At 56.6% G+C, this 13,154-nt stretch overlaps 3 protein-coding genes across 3 annotated transcripts; 1 reads left to right on the forward strand and 2 right to left on the reverse strand.

Annotated features, from left to right (window-relative positions):
- Positions 1-243: 243 nt before the first annotated feature.
- Positions 244-4,106, reverse strand: J7T55_007774 (uncharacterized protein; the record flags this gene model as incomplete). Its single annotated transcript, XM_053134457.1, has 4 exons — positions 244-1,486; positions 1,538-3,203; positions 3,261-3,623; positions 3,848-4,106. 4 exons carry the CDS (start codon positions 4,104-4,106, stop codon positions 244-246), a joined length of 3,531 nt encoding a protein of 1,176 aa, XP_052987747.1.
- Positions 4,107-8,334: 4,228 nt separating this feature from the next.
- On the reverse strand, positions 8,335-9,299 carry J7T55_007775 (uncharacterized protein; the record flags this gene model as incomplete). Its single annotated transcript, XM_053134458.1, has 3 exons — positions 8,335-8,532; positions 8,619-8,653; positions 9,164-9,299. The coding sequence occupies 3 exons, from the start codon at positions 9,297-9,299 to the stop codon at positions 8,335-8,337; spliced, it is 369 nt and encodes a 122-aa protein (XP_052987748.1).
- Positions 9,300-12,255: 2,956 nt separating this feature from the next.
- J7T55_007776 (uncharacterized protein) lies at positions 12,256-12,714 on the forward strand (the record flags this gene model as incomplete). The annotated part of the gene is made up of 1 exon (XM_053134459.1): positions 12,256-12,714. The coding sequence occupies one exon, from the start codon at positions 12,256-12,258 to the stop codon at positions 12,712-12,714; it is 459 nt and encodes a 152-aa protein (XP_052987749.1).
- Between the last annotated feature and the right edge of the window lie 440 nt (positions 12,715-13,154).

The following is a 13,154-nucleotide window of genomic DNA, read 5'->3' on the forward strand; positions in this document are numbered from 1 at the left end:
AAATATTGTTGTTGTATATAACAAGTCCGCGTATGTAGGCAGTTTCGTCCGTAGTAAAAAGAATAAGAAGGACAGCATCCAACATGTCAAGTGGTATCTTTTTTCCCAAGTATAAAAAAACCCCATAAATCAAGAAAAAACCATAACTTGTTGTCGGCCTTCAAACCCCAGAAACAAGGGGTCGCAATGAAGCAGGACGTAAAATCAATCATTACGTGGCCCGCCAGATGGAGGTAGTCTGGTTTACGCCTCCTCTGTGATGCCACCCTCGCCGCCGCCCTCATCGCGCCACTCTCGGCTCTTCTCCGTGAGCTTCTTGACCCCGTTCACGCGGGATGCCCACAGCGCCTCGATCGGCGTGCGCACCGTGAACGCCCGCTGCGACGAGATCACCCCGATGGCCTGCAGCACCGCCTTACGGCTGTCACGCCCAAACACGGCGGGGTGGTTGATCCACTCAAGGGAGGACTCGAGCTCCGCATCGAGCGCCGCCACGGTGGTGGCGTCGATGCCCGCGGCGGTGCCCATGCTGCCGAGGCCAATGCCGTCGTTGGAGCGACTTCGTGGGATGGCGGACGATTGGAAGCCGTTCTGGCCAGACGATGTTGCCGAGGCCGTGGGAGAAGGTGTATGTTTCCGGTCGGGAGTGAGGGCTGCGGTCGGAGAGGCGTCGTTCTGGCCAGCATGTGGTGTGGATGGGTTCGACTTGGGTGGCATGCTGGGCACTGGTGGCAGACCGCCCTTGCCTAGACCCTTGAGAATAGAACGGGTCTCGTTCAGAAGCGTATGGGCTCGGTCGTGCTGTCCTCTGCTCACGAGCGTGAGTGCTCTGGTGAGCATGTCTGACGTGAGCAGCTCCATCCGACGCTGCACGATATGTGGGTGCGGCGGAATCGGCGGTGTTCCGTTCCATGACTTCTTGTTGGAGCTGGTCGGCAGCATCGTGATTGCAAGCAGCGATGGTCGTGGGAGGTGCATAGCTGCTCCATCCCTCAGAATGTCGCCCCAAGTAAGATCTGCTTGAATCAGTGGAACCTCCTCGACGGAGAGGGCCCGCTGGTCCTCTTGCTCAACTGGGCCACCCAGAGCCTCCAAACCAGACACGATGCTCTCCCAGGCATCTTGCGGCAGTGACTCTTGCGTCGAGTTGTCTGGAAGAATGACAAGCTGAACAAGAATATCTCGCTTATCACCAAAGCGTAAGTCGCCGAGGGAAGCTTCTGCATCTCTACCCGTTGCGCGTTTGGTGATTTGCAATGCGCCACTGATCTTGTGGAACTTGGCGGGTGAGCCCTCGGGCAACTTGAGCTTGAGCTTAACGTTCTGATGCGAGAGCGACTGCATTGAGCCCAAGCAGCCAGCTAAGCATTCGCGAAGCATCATCCAGTCTTTCACGTAGGTGTAGGACGCTTTTGTCCGAGTGGATAGCTCAATCATGGTGTCGGGTTTATGTGTCATTCCGAGACCGAAAGAGTGAATGGTGATTCTAGGGCCGTTAGTATCCAGAACAGAGAAGTATTCGGAGTGGTATGCTTACTTGGCAGCCTCGGCTCTCGAAACAACGAAATCAACACTGTCCGCATCGGATGTCGATGCATCGCTGATGAGCATGATAGTTGCCACTGGGTTGTTGTACTTGCGCTGCATCAGTAGGTCCATCGCCACGTTCGCTCCTTCGACGACATCAGCGCGGTGGCTCTTCTGCCCGACGGGCTTGATCGATGACAGAACGTTACTCCAGCCAGGCCAGGCCTTCGTGGTCATGCCCACAATGGGCACGCCGCCACCGCCGGACCCGAAAGTTACGAGGCCCATACGATCCCTCTCACCCAGGGTGTACACCATGAACCGGAGGGCATCGCGGACCAGATTGATTTTGACGCCTTGCATGGAAGAGGAGATCGGTACGACCACGACCACGTCGATAGGGACGTGGACCGAAGCCATGAGAGGGCTTCTTTGGAACGAGGTGTAATCTGTTGGCGCAGTGGTGGCGGACCTAGCTCCACCCCATGAAGAAGCCACCGACGAAACCCTTTGCGGCCTGGTGGAATCTCTTCGCCAATCCTCCTCATCCTCCCCTGAGAATTCACCCCGTTCGTAGTCAGGGCTGCGGACGGGCGAGGTCTCGACAGCGTTCAAATCCAGCAGAGCCTGCTGCCACAGCTTGAGTTGATTGCGGTTCTCGAACCGCAGATGAAATTGAGGCAACTCTGCGACGGAAAGACTCAGAGTCAGAATGTTCTCATCCATGTTCCCCGCCTCAGACACCTCGTTCAGGTGCTTCTTGATCAGGATCGAACCCTTTAGGGTGCATCTCGTGGTCTTGCGCGGCGGACCATCTTCCCACTGTGGAGGTGGAGCCGAGCTCTTCTTCTCCTTGACGCAGATAAGCATCTCAGCGAACAGGAAACACTCGAGCTCCTGCCATGAAAGCTTATCCTTGCCAACTCGCAGAGTGCCATACAGCCGCAGTTTTCCAAAGCGACTGAAATCCAGTCCATGCCAGTTATCGACCCGATTCCGCAAATTCTCCGTCATTTCCTCTAGGACCTCAGCCGACTCGTACGGGTAGAAGCGAGGCGCGCTCTGTGCCGGCGATGGCGGTCTCACGGGGAAGGAGTCCTCGATCCTCTGGTGCGGCATCGGTGGAGCAGACTGGATGTCATCGGGGTCGGGCCTCCATTTATTATCTGGAACCTCAACGGTGACGAGGCAGGTGAGTGTCTGTTGTTGCCTTGACCTGTTGATGGTGGGGAACTCGGATCGCACTGTGACTGTTGGTGCCGGAATGGGATTCCTCGCGACGGCTTTCGGGCTGGCGAGGCTAGTTTCCATGGCCTGCAGGTCGTAGTCGTGACGGCGCGGCGGCCCACTCTGAGTTGTCTCAGGATAACCACCGGCAGAAGAAGCAGCTCCAGTCATCCCAGTAGCCTCACTGTCGCTACGCATGTGGCCTGTACGTCCTAATGCATATCTGTCGGAGTTGTTGTCTCGGAGGCTGCCACGCGATGGAGTCGGCATAGGGCCTTGTCTTGCGGCCGAACCCCGGCTCGGTGGGCGACCGGAGTGGTCATTCCATTCGGAAGGTGCTGGGTTTGGTGTTTGCATGGGCGCTGGGGCCGGTGCCTGCGCTGGTGTAGGTGTGTTTGTTGACCTCGTGTCATTGACGGAAACCGATCGGACCATGTTGCTGATTTTCTCTGGAGTACGGTCAGTTACTCCTCACAGTGATGGCAGTTACAGGCTCGAAGACGTACCGATATCAAGGACATTGCCGCCACGGCTCGTGTCCAGGTGTAGTGGTGCATTACATGTTGGGCAGTATTGCGATTCAAACTCCCGGATGAATTCGTAGAAACATGCCTCGTGTGAAACATGCGAGCATGAGAACTGCAGTATCCGCTCTCCACGGAGGGTATGTTCCAGCGGTTCTTCACAGACAGCACACTCGGCGCCCACGAAGGTGCGCTCCCTTCGGGTGCGACTCCGGTCGGCATTCATCATGCCAAAGTTGGAAGTTGTATTCGCTCGTAGAGCACCTTCGCGAGATCCGACTGAGCCAGTCGAGCGGGAAGAACGATGTGATGGGGCGCGTAGAGTCCCAGCGGCGATGGAATGGCCTGTGACGACAAGATAGGAGTGTTAGCGTTGGGAAGCTGGCAGGACTCGCCTCGATGTGTCGGGTCGAGGAGTTGTAGGTATCACCACGGCGCGCGAGCTCGACGCATTTGCCAACCGAACGGAGCGAGCGAGCACCGGGTTGCAGACAGGAGCGTGCGACACAGCAGCCTGTGTGGCTGAAGAATAGGTTTGAGGAACATAGGAAAGCTGAAGCTTAACTCACCCTTCTCCGGGAACGAGGGCCCGTCGTCTGAGTCGCCGAGAGGTTTGATGGTTGTGTAGTTGGAGCCCGTCCTCGCAGCGGAACCAGAACCAGAGCCAGAGGGAATCGGCTCGGTTCCTCCCCAGGCGGATGCGAAGCCCTTCTTGTCGCGGCCGATTAGACCAAGCTGTTTCAGACTGGCCAGCTGGGCGTCGGCAATCCGCTGCTCTTTGGCAAAACCCTGCTGTTTCCCTTGTTTCCCTTGGGATCGATTGAACATATGGGACCCGGGGATGGAGGTATATCTGGGCGGAGGCGAAGTTGGAAGTCGGAGCGGGCGACAGAAAAAGGGCTACGGAGGTGCCTGTGGCCTGTGCCTGTGCCTGGATTGAATGAGCCTAAGCGGCGCCTTGTCCTGGTGGAAATGAGTCGCGCAACAACGTCCCCAGGTTGGCGCGGCCCTTGTCCAGGGAAGTGGATCTTTGACAGGAGAGGGATCGCTATGGGGTCTGGGCTCGTGCCGTAGGTGGGCTCTGCTGTGGTCTGGGATCCAGGAGGGCCCGAAGCTTTCAGGAGGAGGGTAGTTTGAGCAGTAGGGGCCTTTGGGGCCTGACCCGGGACGACCCCAGCTGGGCGACGATCTGTCTGTCAAGCCACGAGCGAGCGTGGCCCGTGGTCCGCGAGCCTGTACAGCGGTGGGCTGGTCTGGGCTGGGGCTGGGGCTGGGGTTTGAATTTGGTACTGAATTTGGATAGCCTTGGGAGTCCCGGGGGAAAGGGGATGGGGGGGGGGGGGATAGACAGGTAGACAGTTAGACAGACAGACGGGCACAGACAAAGACACCACAGCTCCGTGGAGGGCGCTGGTGGCTTGACTAGCAGGGCGACGTCCTGGGAGCGAATTGTGGGTTGTCACACAAACTCCTGGAGCCGGGGTGGAAGGCTGTTTCAGAGGGGTCGTATCAACTATGCTGCAGATGGCGAGTTAGGGGAAGCTTGCTGGGCGCTCGATGATGGTGATAAGGTTCACCTGAAGCTGGCTGGGTGGATTCTGTGCGCACCTCCAAGCTGACTTTTCCGCTCGGCCAGAGCTGGATGCTTCCGAGGTGGTGCCGTCGGGACTCGAGGGGAGAGGGAGGTGAGAGAGCTTTGGGGAACGGTGATGTCAGCTCAGCTCAGCTCAACTCAAAGCTGCTATGCTCCTCTGCGTGTACTGTAGGATATGCAGGATGCCTGTTTATGCACAGCAACAGTAACAGCAACAGCAGCCACTCGTTCGGTCACTCAGAGCTGGCCGTGCGTGGATATGATTGCGATATTCCTAGGTTGGGTCCCGGTGGTCAAAATCATCGGCATCGGCATCGGTGACTGGGCGGGTGCTAGGCAGATCTAGCTGGATATCATTGTCTTTTTTTGTCTGCTTTCCGTCCAGCCGTGCGGGTGTCTCAAAAGGTAGGTACAATAAAACGTCTTGGACAGCAGCCTCTAGCGCAAGTGTAAGTCTGCCTGCTTGTCTTCTGTTCTGTTCCGTTCTGTTCTGTCCTGTCTGTCTGTCTGTCTGCTGTTTCTTTCCTGTCCTGTCTGGCGCGTCTGGCCTGGCCTAGGATGGGATGGGACGGATAGTTTCGTCCTAACTCGCAAAGCACGGAGCCGTACCGGTGGAAAAATAATGGTGTCGCGGTGATCGGTAAGAGGGGCCGTCTCAAGTGGCAGACGGAGAAAATGCGGGCACCTTTAGTTGGGGCTGGCTGTCAAGAAGGCGAACGCGATCAGGAGCAGGATCAGGATCAAGACCGAGGAGGACCAGGACTTGGAAACACGGGCAGGTTGCGACACAACACGGCACAGGACAAGACAAGACACGACGGGAGATGGGGATCGATGGGCTGGCTGGCTGCTGTCTGGATGGGCTGACTGGACTGGATGGATGGGCTGGATGGGCTGGGAAAGGAGAGGAGATGGTTCACGGACTGGGACCAGCAGCAAGACCAAGACCAGCGCAGAAACTGGCAGAACTAGGCGGGTCGGTCCTGGGTCCTGCAGGGTAGCTGGGCTCGAGCTGGGAGAGGCAGGGAAAGGCAGGGAAAGGCAGGGAAAGCAGGCGTAGCAGGAGCGGCCCAGCCCTGCAGATGCACGATGCGAGCTGGAAGGCGCTCGCTTATTGGCCTGGGGGCTGGTCTGGGACGAGCCCTCTCACTTTCCCGCGTCCAGTAGCGTTGCTCGCCGACAGTCATCCCCTCCCTATAACATGGTGCCTTATGATAATGCCCTGGTCCCCTTTCTTAATGTACTGCACCCAGTTCCACCCAGTCTGCCTGTACTGCACCCACCCACCCATGCTCATACACAAGTACAGGACGCTTGTACTCATGCCATGCCGTGCCCTGGCCATGCCACGCTCTGCCGTGCCTTGTCCTGCAGCAGATAGACTAGGCTGGTGAGGCACTTCAGCGATTCGACGACACAATCATGGTCCGCTATCACGACTACCGAAATATGCAGACACAACAGACAGACAAAGACGGTGGCTGCCGTCGACAAAAGCAAACTAGTCAACAGGCTGTTTTGCATGTTCCCGGGGTTCGTCGCGATCTAAGACATTGTTGCTCCCTAGTCCCGAGATCGTGGAGAATTCGAGCTCCAAGACCTTCCCTTTCAGACTAGGTCAGGAGAAAAGCATTCCCTCCCACTACCTCCGACGCTCGACGCTTGTACCGAGTAGGCATGCAGCCTGTCAACCCGACAGATTGGGTAACTATTCACTCCTTGTATACGTGTACCGTGCTATAGGCACGTTGACGGCGATCAGCCCGCACGAGGCACTTGGCCGTGCGTGACTTCGGCCGACTGTGTGAGAGAACAATTCTCTTTACAGCCGAGCAGCCGAGCAACCAACGGAGATGGCGGTTGAAAATGGAAATGGCAAAGAAATGTCATGAACCACTCACTCACTCACGCACTCACTAAACCGGGCAGTGCGGTACCGTCGTATCATAGAGCTACCATCCAAGTGGGTTCGTCAAATAGTGGCCAGCATCAGTGCACGCACACGCTACCACACTACCGCGCCCAGGACAAGGAAGGATAGGATATTCAACCAGCACGCACCAACGTTGAGACTAATGTGCCTCTTTGTCTGTCCTGTCAACTTCCACCAGCATACGCCGGAAGCCTTGCAAGAGCACTAGGCGATGCTCTTCGCCAGCGGTGGCCAGGTCACGGATTGAACTGACAAAAGGCTGCCGCGCGCCAATGCAGGAATGACTGCGTTCCTGCGCGGCTCGGACTCCTCCGATTTAGAGCTCTGCCGCTGCCTGTCAGAACGTGGCTCCTTCAAAGTCACTTCTTGCCCGGGGCACACGCACAAAGTCCATTGACCCGACCTTTTGCATAACTACCCCTGCACCTGCACCTGCACCTGCACCTGCACCTGCAGGCTCACGTCTCTTTCTGTGTGTCTCTGCTGCATGGATCAAATGGTCAATGGTCCATGTCCTTGGTCCAAGGCTCACTAGATGCAGCTTGGGAAGGGAAAAGCCGAGTCGAGTCGCATCCTCCAACAGACTATGCCTGTCACCTGCAGCTCCCGCCCCATCTCGACCGTCGGCACGTTGAGAACGGCACCGCTAGAATGCCTCTGCGGACTCGAGGCCTGTACTAATCACCAGCAGCCCTTCTTGCCGCTCACCGGAAAAACCCCTCGCGTTCCTGGCAGGATTCGGATTGTCTCCAGACGAAGTTCGCTATCAAACGGTGGTTGGATGCTCCTCCTGCATGTCCTGCACAAGTCCCGCCCAGCGTTGCACAGAGCAGGATTTGCCTACCCGAATCGACCATTTGGCCCGGCCTGGGTCGCCTTCGGCCAACCTGTTCGGAGTCAGGGTTCGATGTTCTCGAGTAATACCGCATCCAACTACGAAACAGTCTCGCCAGTGCTGTAGTCATAGTCAGAAACGGCTCTTGCTCTATCAGACGTGCTCCACTGGCATTGAAGGTCATGCGAAAGCAAAGCTAGGCGAGCTGGCAGACACATGCCACCTGCCATCGAGGATTAACCAGTCTACCAAGCTGGGCAGAAGGCTGGATGATCGTCACGGTTGAGACGACGGGAAAGGGGAAGCCTACGAGGCCTGATTTAGAACGCGGCTAATATCTCTTTAGCACCGCACTCCTAACCAGCAAGGCTCTAGTTACGCGCGATACTGCCGATCTCATCTCACAATCGTCAGGACGAGACTCGGGACTGGGCAGAATCGGAGAGATTAATTGAAGCCCGTCAGAGGCCAGTCGCAGCCTCGCCGCGAAATGCAGCCCGGAATGCGCCACTAGCCAGTGGCTGGCCAATGACCAGTCCGCGAGCTTCATAGAAGAAGGTTCACACTAACTCCCGGTACGTGGCCGCGTCCCGCCCTCCTTGGAAGCTTTGCTTGGGATGCTTGGGTGTTCCCTTGGTCTGGGTCATGCGTGTCGCCATCGAGCACGTGGCAGGAGATAGAACCCTTTCGGGGGTTATCCTCTGCTGGATGATGCCCTCTGGCTACCGGCAAGTCGAAGCCGTACTCCAGGTGATACAACACCAGCCTCCGGGCCAACCGGCTTCCAAGCCTTGAGCGACTGCTTGACATATCGTTTGTGGCCCAGCGGCCCAACGGTGCCGGGCGAGGTGCTCTCGTTCTTGGGATCAATCAAGGGGTCACCCAGCTCCGGCTACGAATCCAAATGGAATCTTCACCAGTGCACAGACGGCGGATGCACGATGAGCTCAACCGCTGTCCTGCCCAACTGGCACTCACGCTTTGCCGGGCCATGCCCTCTATCCGCTTGGACCCTGTCCGGCCATGCGCGGATACCTTGATACCATAACGTTTAAGTTATTGGACATGCGCCCACTTTGACTCGATGTGGGTATTTGAGATCTTGATGTGGTGTGGTTGCGGTCGCCATCTTGAACCGACTTCGGCACACATCGAACTTTAACCGTGAAATTACAATGTTACAAGTCAACCTTTCACACATGTGCACTTTTATTCTCATCTCACCTGCTCGAATAAGATCCTTCCACCAAATACCTCCTGAGTAAATGACGGTGTGACTAGTAGTATAGGAGGGAAAAGCAATGACAGCTATAGCAGCAATAGCACGGCTCCGCACATGATGAAACATCTGCATACAACCGTTCATCGAGCTCCGTGCGGGTCCTTATTGGATCGCAACTATTGGATTCCTTGGACTCCTTGGACTCTCATCCATCCATCCGGAGCATTATGTCTCAAGCCCACAGACCGGCCAACCGCAGGTGCAGCCTCGCTCGCTTCGTCATCTTGCTGGATTGGGAAACCGAAGAAAACTTCCCGAATTGGCGACGGGGCATCGTAGTAGGCTTCCTTTACGAGATCGTCCACCTCGGGGCCAATCTCGTTTCTAGACGGTACCGGTGGGCTGAGCAGAGATTCGCAGCGGATCTGCTTCGACATTTGGCGGAGAACTTACCAAGACTGCTCGTACGTCCACCCGAATGAGTCGAGTCCACTGATCCATCATTTCACGTGGGCCACGACCCCCATGCACGTAGACCCTGACGATGCGCCCGAGCGTGAGATGGATACTTGATGGCTCTGACCACCCAGGGATCAAAGGTTGGCCAGTTGATTTTAAAGTTTGGCAGCGACATGCATGTGACGATATCCTCAAGCAGCTTTGGCAGGTTGAACCGTGATGATTGACGCAGAGGGATCTGCGTTTGACGGTATCTCATGAACGGCTACATACGGGGACCACGGCAAATAATGCGAATTGCAACCAAAAGTCGGCAGGGTGTTGCATCGCGGCACGCACTTGGCACCCTCCACTGATGTGTTCGTATCGACCTCTCAATGGAAAATATTTGGACAAGGAAGCCGGAGAATAAGCCCGAATGCCAATATACCGACATCCTATTGCGGTCAAAAATAAAATAAACAAATCCAGAAGCGTCTTCGCGAGTAAGTAAATTGAGTAAACCCCGAACAACCATCCGCCCGGTGAAGGCCGGACTTCTATTTCCGTTCAGGCCAAGCTCCCCACCACCGGCGCCATGCGAAGATACAGGCCGTGGCACGCAGGCAGACCAAGCACAATCACATCATCCACAGCATGTCAAGCAGAATGCGCACTCTCCCTCATCATGCGCGTGGGGACACCGAGTGAACCGCACCGGCCACATCAGGTCCAGGCGCTGCCGTCCGCAGGGCCACCGAGCAGGATTCATCGCATCTCCCAGATAGCCTCCTGCACGGCATAGTCCCCTGAATCGACGAACGCCAGGATGAGGCCGCCCCTCCCAGGCCAAGGAAGGATGGACAGTCCAGACCAAAGGGCGGCATTATTATTATCATCATCATCGTCACCACCACCGCGCCACCCTAAACCGGGTACACATCTTGCCCAATATAATTTGCCTTGGAGGCAGCGATCAGCGCGCACTCAAACTTGGGATGATGATGAACACCACTACACCTGCTACTGCGGCTGAACGCCTGCTGTGTTGGTAACTGAGGTGCTGGCCCACAAATCTTGACAAGCGGCCTCCCGGACGTTGCAACCCGGCCCTGTCTCTCCCTGCCTCTCTCTCTCTCTCTCGCGAGTGGGGAGCAAGATTGGCCATGGCGTCGAAGATCCCGCGGGTCGCAATTGGGGGCCCGCCCGTTTTTTTCCTTTTGGAAGAGCCGCAACCGCCTAATCCGCAAGGGCAGAGGGAAAAGGCCCGTGTTTGGAGGTACTATCTACCTACCTACCTATCTGGGAAGGGTACCTAGTGCTCTGCGTTGTCAGTGGTTGGGAGGCAAGTCTCCTTGGGGCTGGGCTGGCAGGCAGGCAGTTCTTGCTAAATTTTTATCCAAAGAGGGGACCCTTCATTTACGACCAAACTCTACTTGCCGTTGCCCAACCTCGTGTATGGGATGATAGTTTTGAGGCCTTCCCGTTCGTTCCGCGGAGGGGGCGGTCCTGGGCACGGTTGATTGGGTGTGGAGGTGATGTATTGGGCGTCCCTGGAGGGTGCTGACCACCAACACCACCGCCACCACCTCCGAAGACCCTTCACAATGACTGCGACTGTGACTCCAACCGTGACGCCTTCCTAGCAACGCCGATGCTACCGCCCTGGCCGGTTCTGCCGGTCAGATAATCGCCTAGTCGAGCTCACCCAACCCAGCTTGGCTGCAGGGTGCGTTCAGCTGGTTCAGCGAGGTGTCCACGGGGACATGTCGCCCTGCCGGCCTGCTGTGACGTCCGCCTGGGTGCGACGCTTTAACCTTTTCACTGGCCCTTTCACATATTGCTACCTTGACAGTTTGCCGGGGGGGTTGGGCGAGAGGAGACGGGTATCGATCAGGCTGAGCAGCGTCAGCGGCGAGGGGAAGGCTGAGCCATTCTCGCAGGCGAGTGGCTGGCTACGTGCCCATGATCTCAACGGCGGCTTACAACGCATCCTAATGACCTGGGTGGCTGTTTCCCAGGCTGGTCTGTCACTTGCTACACATGCGTGTCAGACCTATACCGCATAAACGAAGGTCGTCAGCGTAGGGCGGGAGACGCGCGGCTGCTGCGTCTCTTTGCACGAATTGAGTGATGATTCGGGGCTTCTGCTGTGACGTCGAGCTTGGTCGTCCAGCTGCGGGCTGCGCAAGTCTTCCTGAGCGGAGGTGTGCCTTTTGTGAGGAAGATGTGGTCGAGCAAGTGCTGACTGGCCTATTCAAACCCTCATCCAGGGCAGTGAAGCTGGTCACTCGAAGCGAGCCAGGGGTGTTGATTTGGATGACGTTGACTTTGACTTTGATGTCCTTCCCAGCTGTGCAACTACCAGGCAATTGTTAGAAGCACTTACACTGTAAGCTTGTTTTGCGGACGATACAGTATCAGGACGGCTCAGTTTGTTTTGAGCACATTTCCTACACGATCTACCCCCTCCAAGTTGCCTCGAACTGGTATCATTCATTGTGGACCCCAGGGAACAGACCAAAACATGGTTCGGAGTCGTGGTGAATCCCGTCAATCTCGCATTCCACCGATGACAAATGGCAAGTTGCACAACAGCCTCATCACACACATCTGCCGAAGACACCCATAACAAGGCCGCTCCATCCTGTGTTTCAAAACACGCAAGGCCATCACGGTCAATCAACCGAGGAAACCCATGAGGAGACATCCGTCGTCTCAATTCCACCTCCCCTTCTGCCCCCTTTTTTTTTTCTTCTTTCAATTAATTCCCTGGTGGCGAACAATTACGTTCCCGAGACGACTGCCGATGTTTACTTTCCCGGCTCTACGGCACTGAGCCCACCAGGAAAAAGGGCCGTGGTGTAGCGTCACGGTCCGGGGCTCTGTCAAAGTTGACAGAACGAACAAAGTGCTGGGCCCAATGGGCCGGTAGCCTAACCACACAGGTGGCAGATGGTTCAAGTGTCCCACTATGCCACGCCGGCGGCCGTTCGCAGCGTGGTGGCCGCCGGCACGACTTCCCGTGTGCCAAACGGTTTCTGTCTGTGCGGCGGGACAGATCTCACGAGGATGGATATACATGAAGCTCGCACCGCCCCTCTGGGACCTATCTTTCAAGCGTTCGCTGTCGAGGTGCGGCGGCCGCCAGGGGTTGGTGCGGGTTTTCCCATACGCGGAAAGTTCGCAGCCGCCGCAGCCATGGTTCCTGACTTGCTTCTGCGCCAGGAACATCAGGCATCGCCGTGGCAGGACGCCAAAATCGATGATGGGATCCTTCTTCGCGATATGGTGGGTTGGGACTCGGGAGCAGCAGGATCCGCAACGGGCACGACGGGACCTCGGTGTCTGTTTTCAGGCCTCCGCCACTTTGTCGCAAGACACTCCTCAAGATCAGACGTTGGGGCTAACTAATCTGTGGCGAGACCTGCGCGCCCTCGAGATGGGATCATGTCGTTGGGCGGCTGGGTCGACGAGACCAACGGCAGGATATTCACTCCGGATTGGCCTACTACGCGCCGTCTCTCGCTTGCTGTCTCTGGACCCCTAGGCAGGAGGATTCGCTCCGTTGTGTAGCAATACTGCCTTGGGAAGAAAATACACTTCGCTCCTTAGCCTCGACTCCTTCCAAAACAGATTAGATTGCGATCATATGCACGTATATGCTGCACGACACATACGAATCCTTTGGGGGCCGAAAATGGGTTACAGTGGTAACACATCCACCCGCTCCTACATACATGTGCAGGATTTTTGCAATGTGGCGAGCTGCCTGCTTGGCAGAGGGAGGAATTCCAATAGTCCTAAAATATCCTATCTGTACGGGCTTTCTTTTCTGCCTGCACTCGATCCTT

This window comes from Diaporthe amygdali (genome assembly GCF_026229845.1).
Source record: "Diaporthe amygdali strain CAA958 chromosome Unknown NODE_45_length_313557_cov_64_577745, whole genome shotgun sequence".
NCBI classification, from domain to species: Eukaryota; Fungi; Ascomycota; class Sordariomycetes; order Diaporthales; family Diaporthaceae; genus Diaporthe; species Diaporthe amygdali.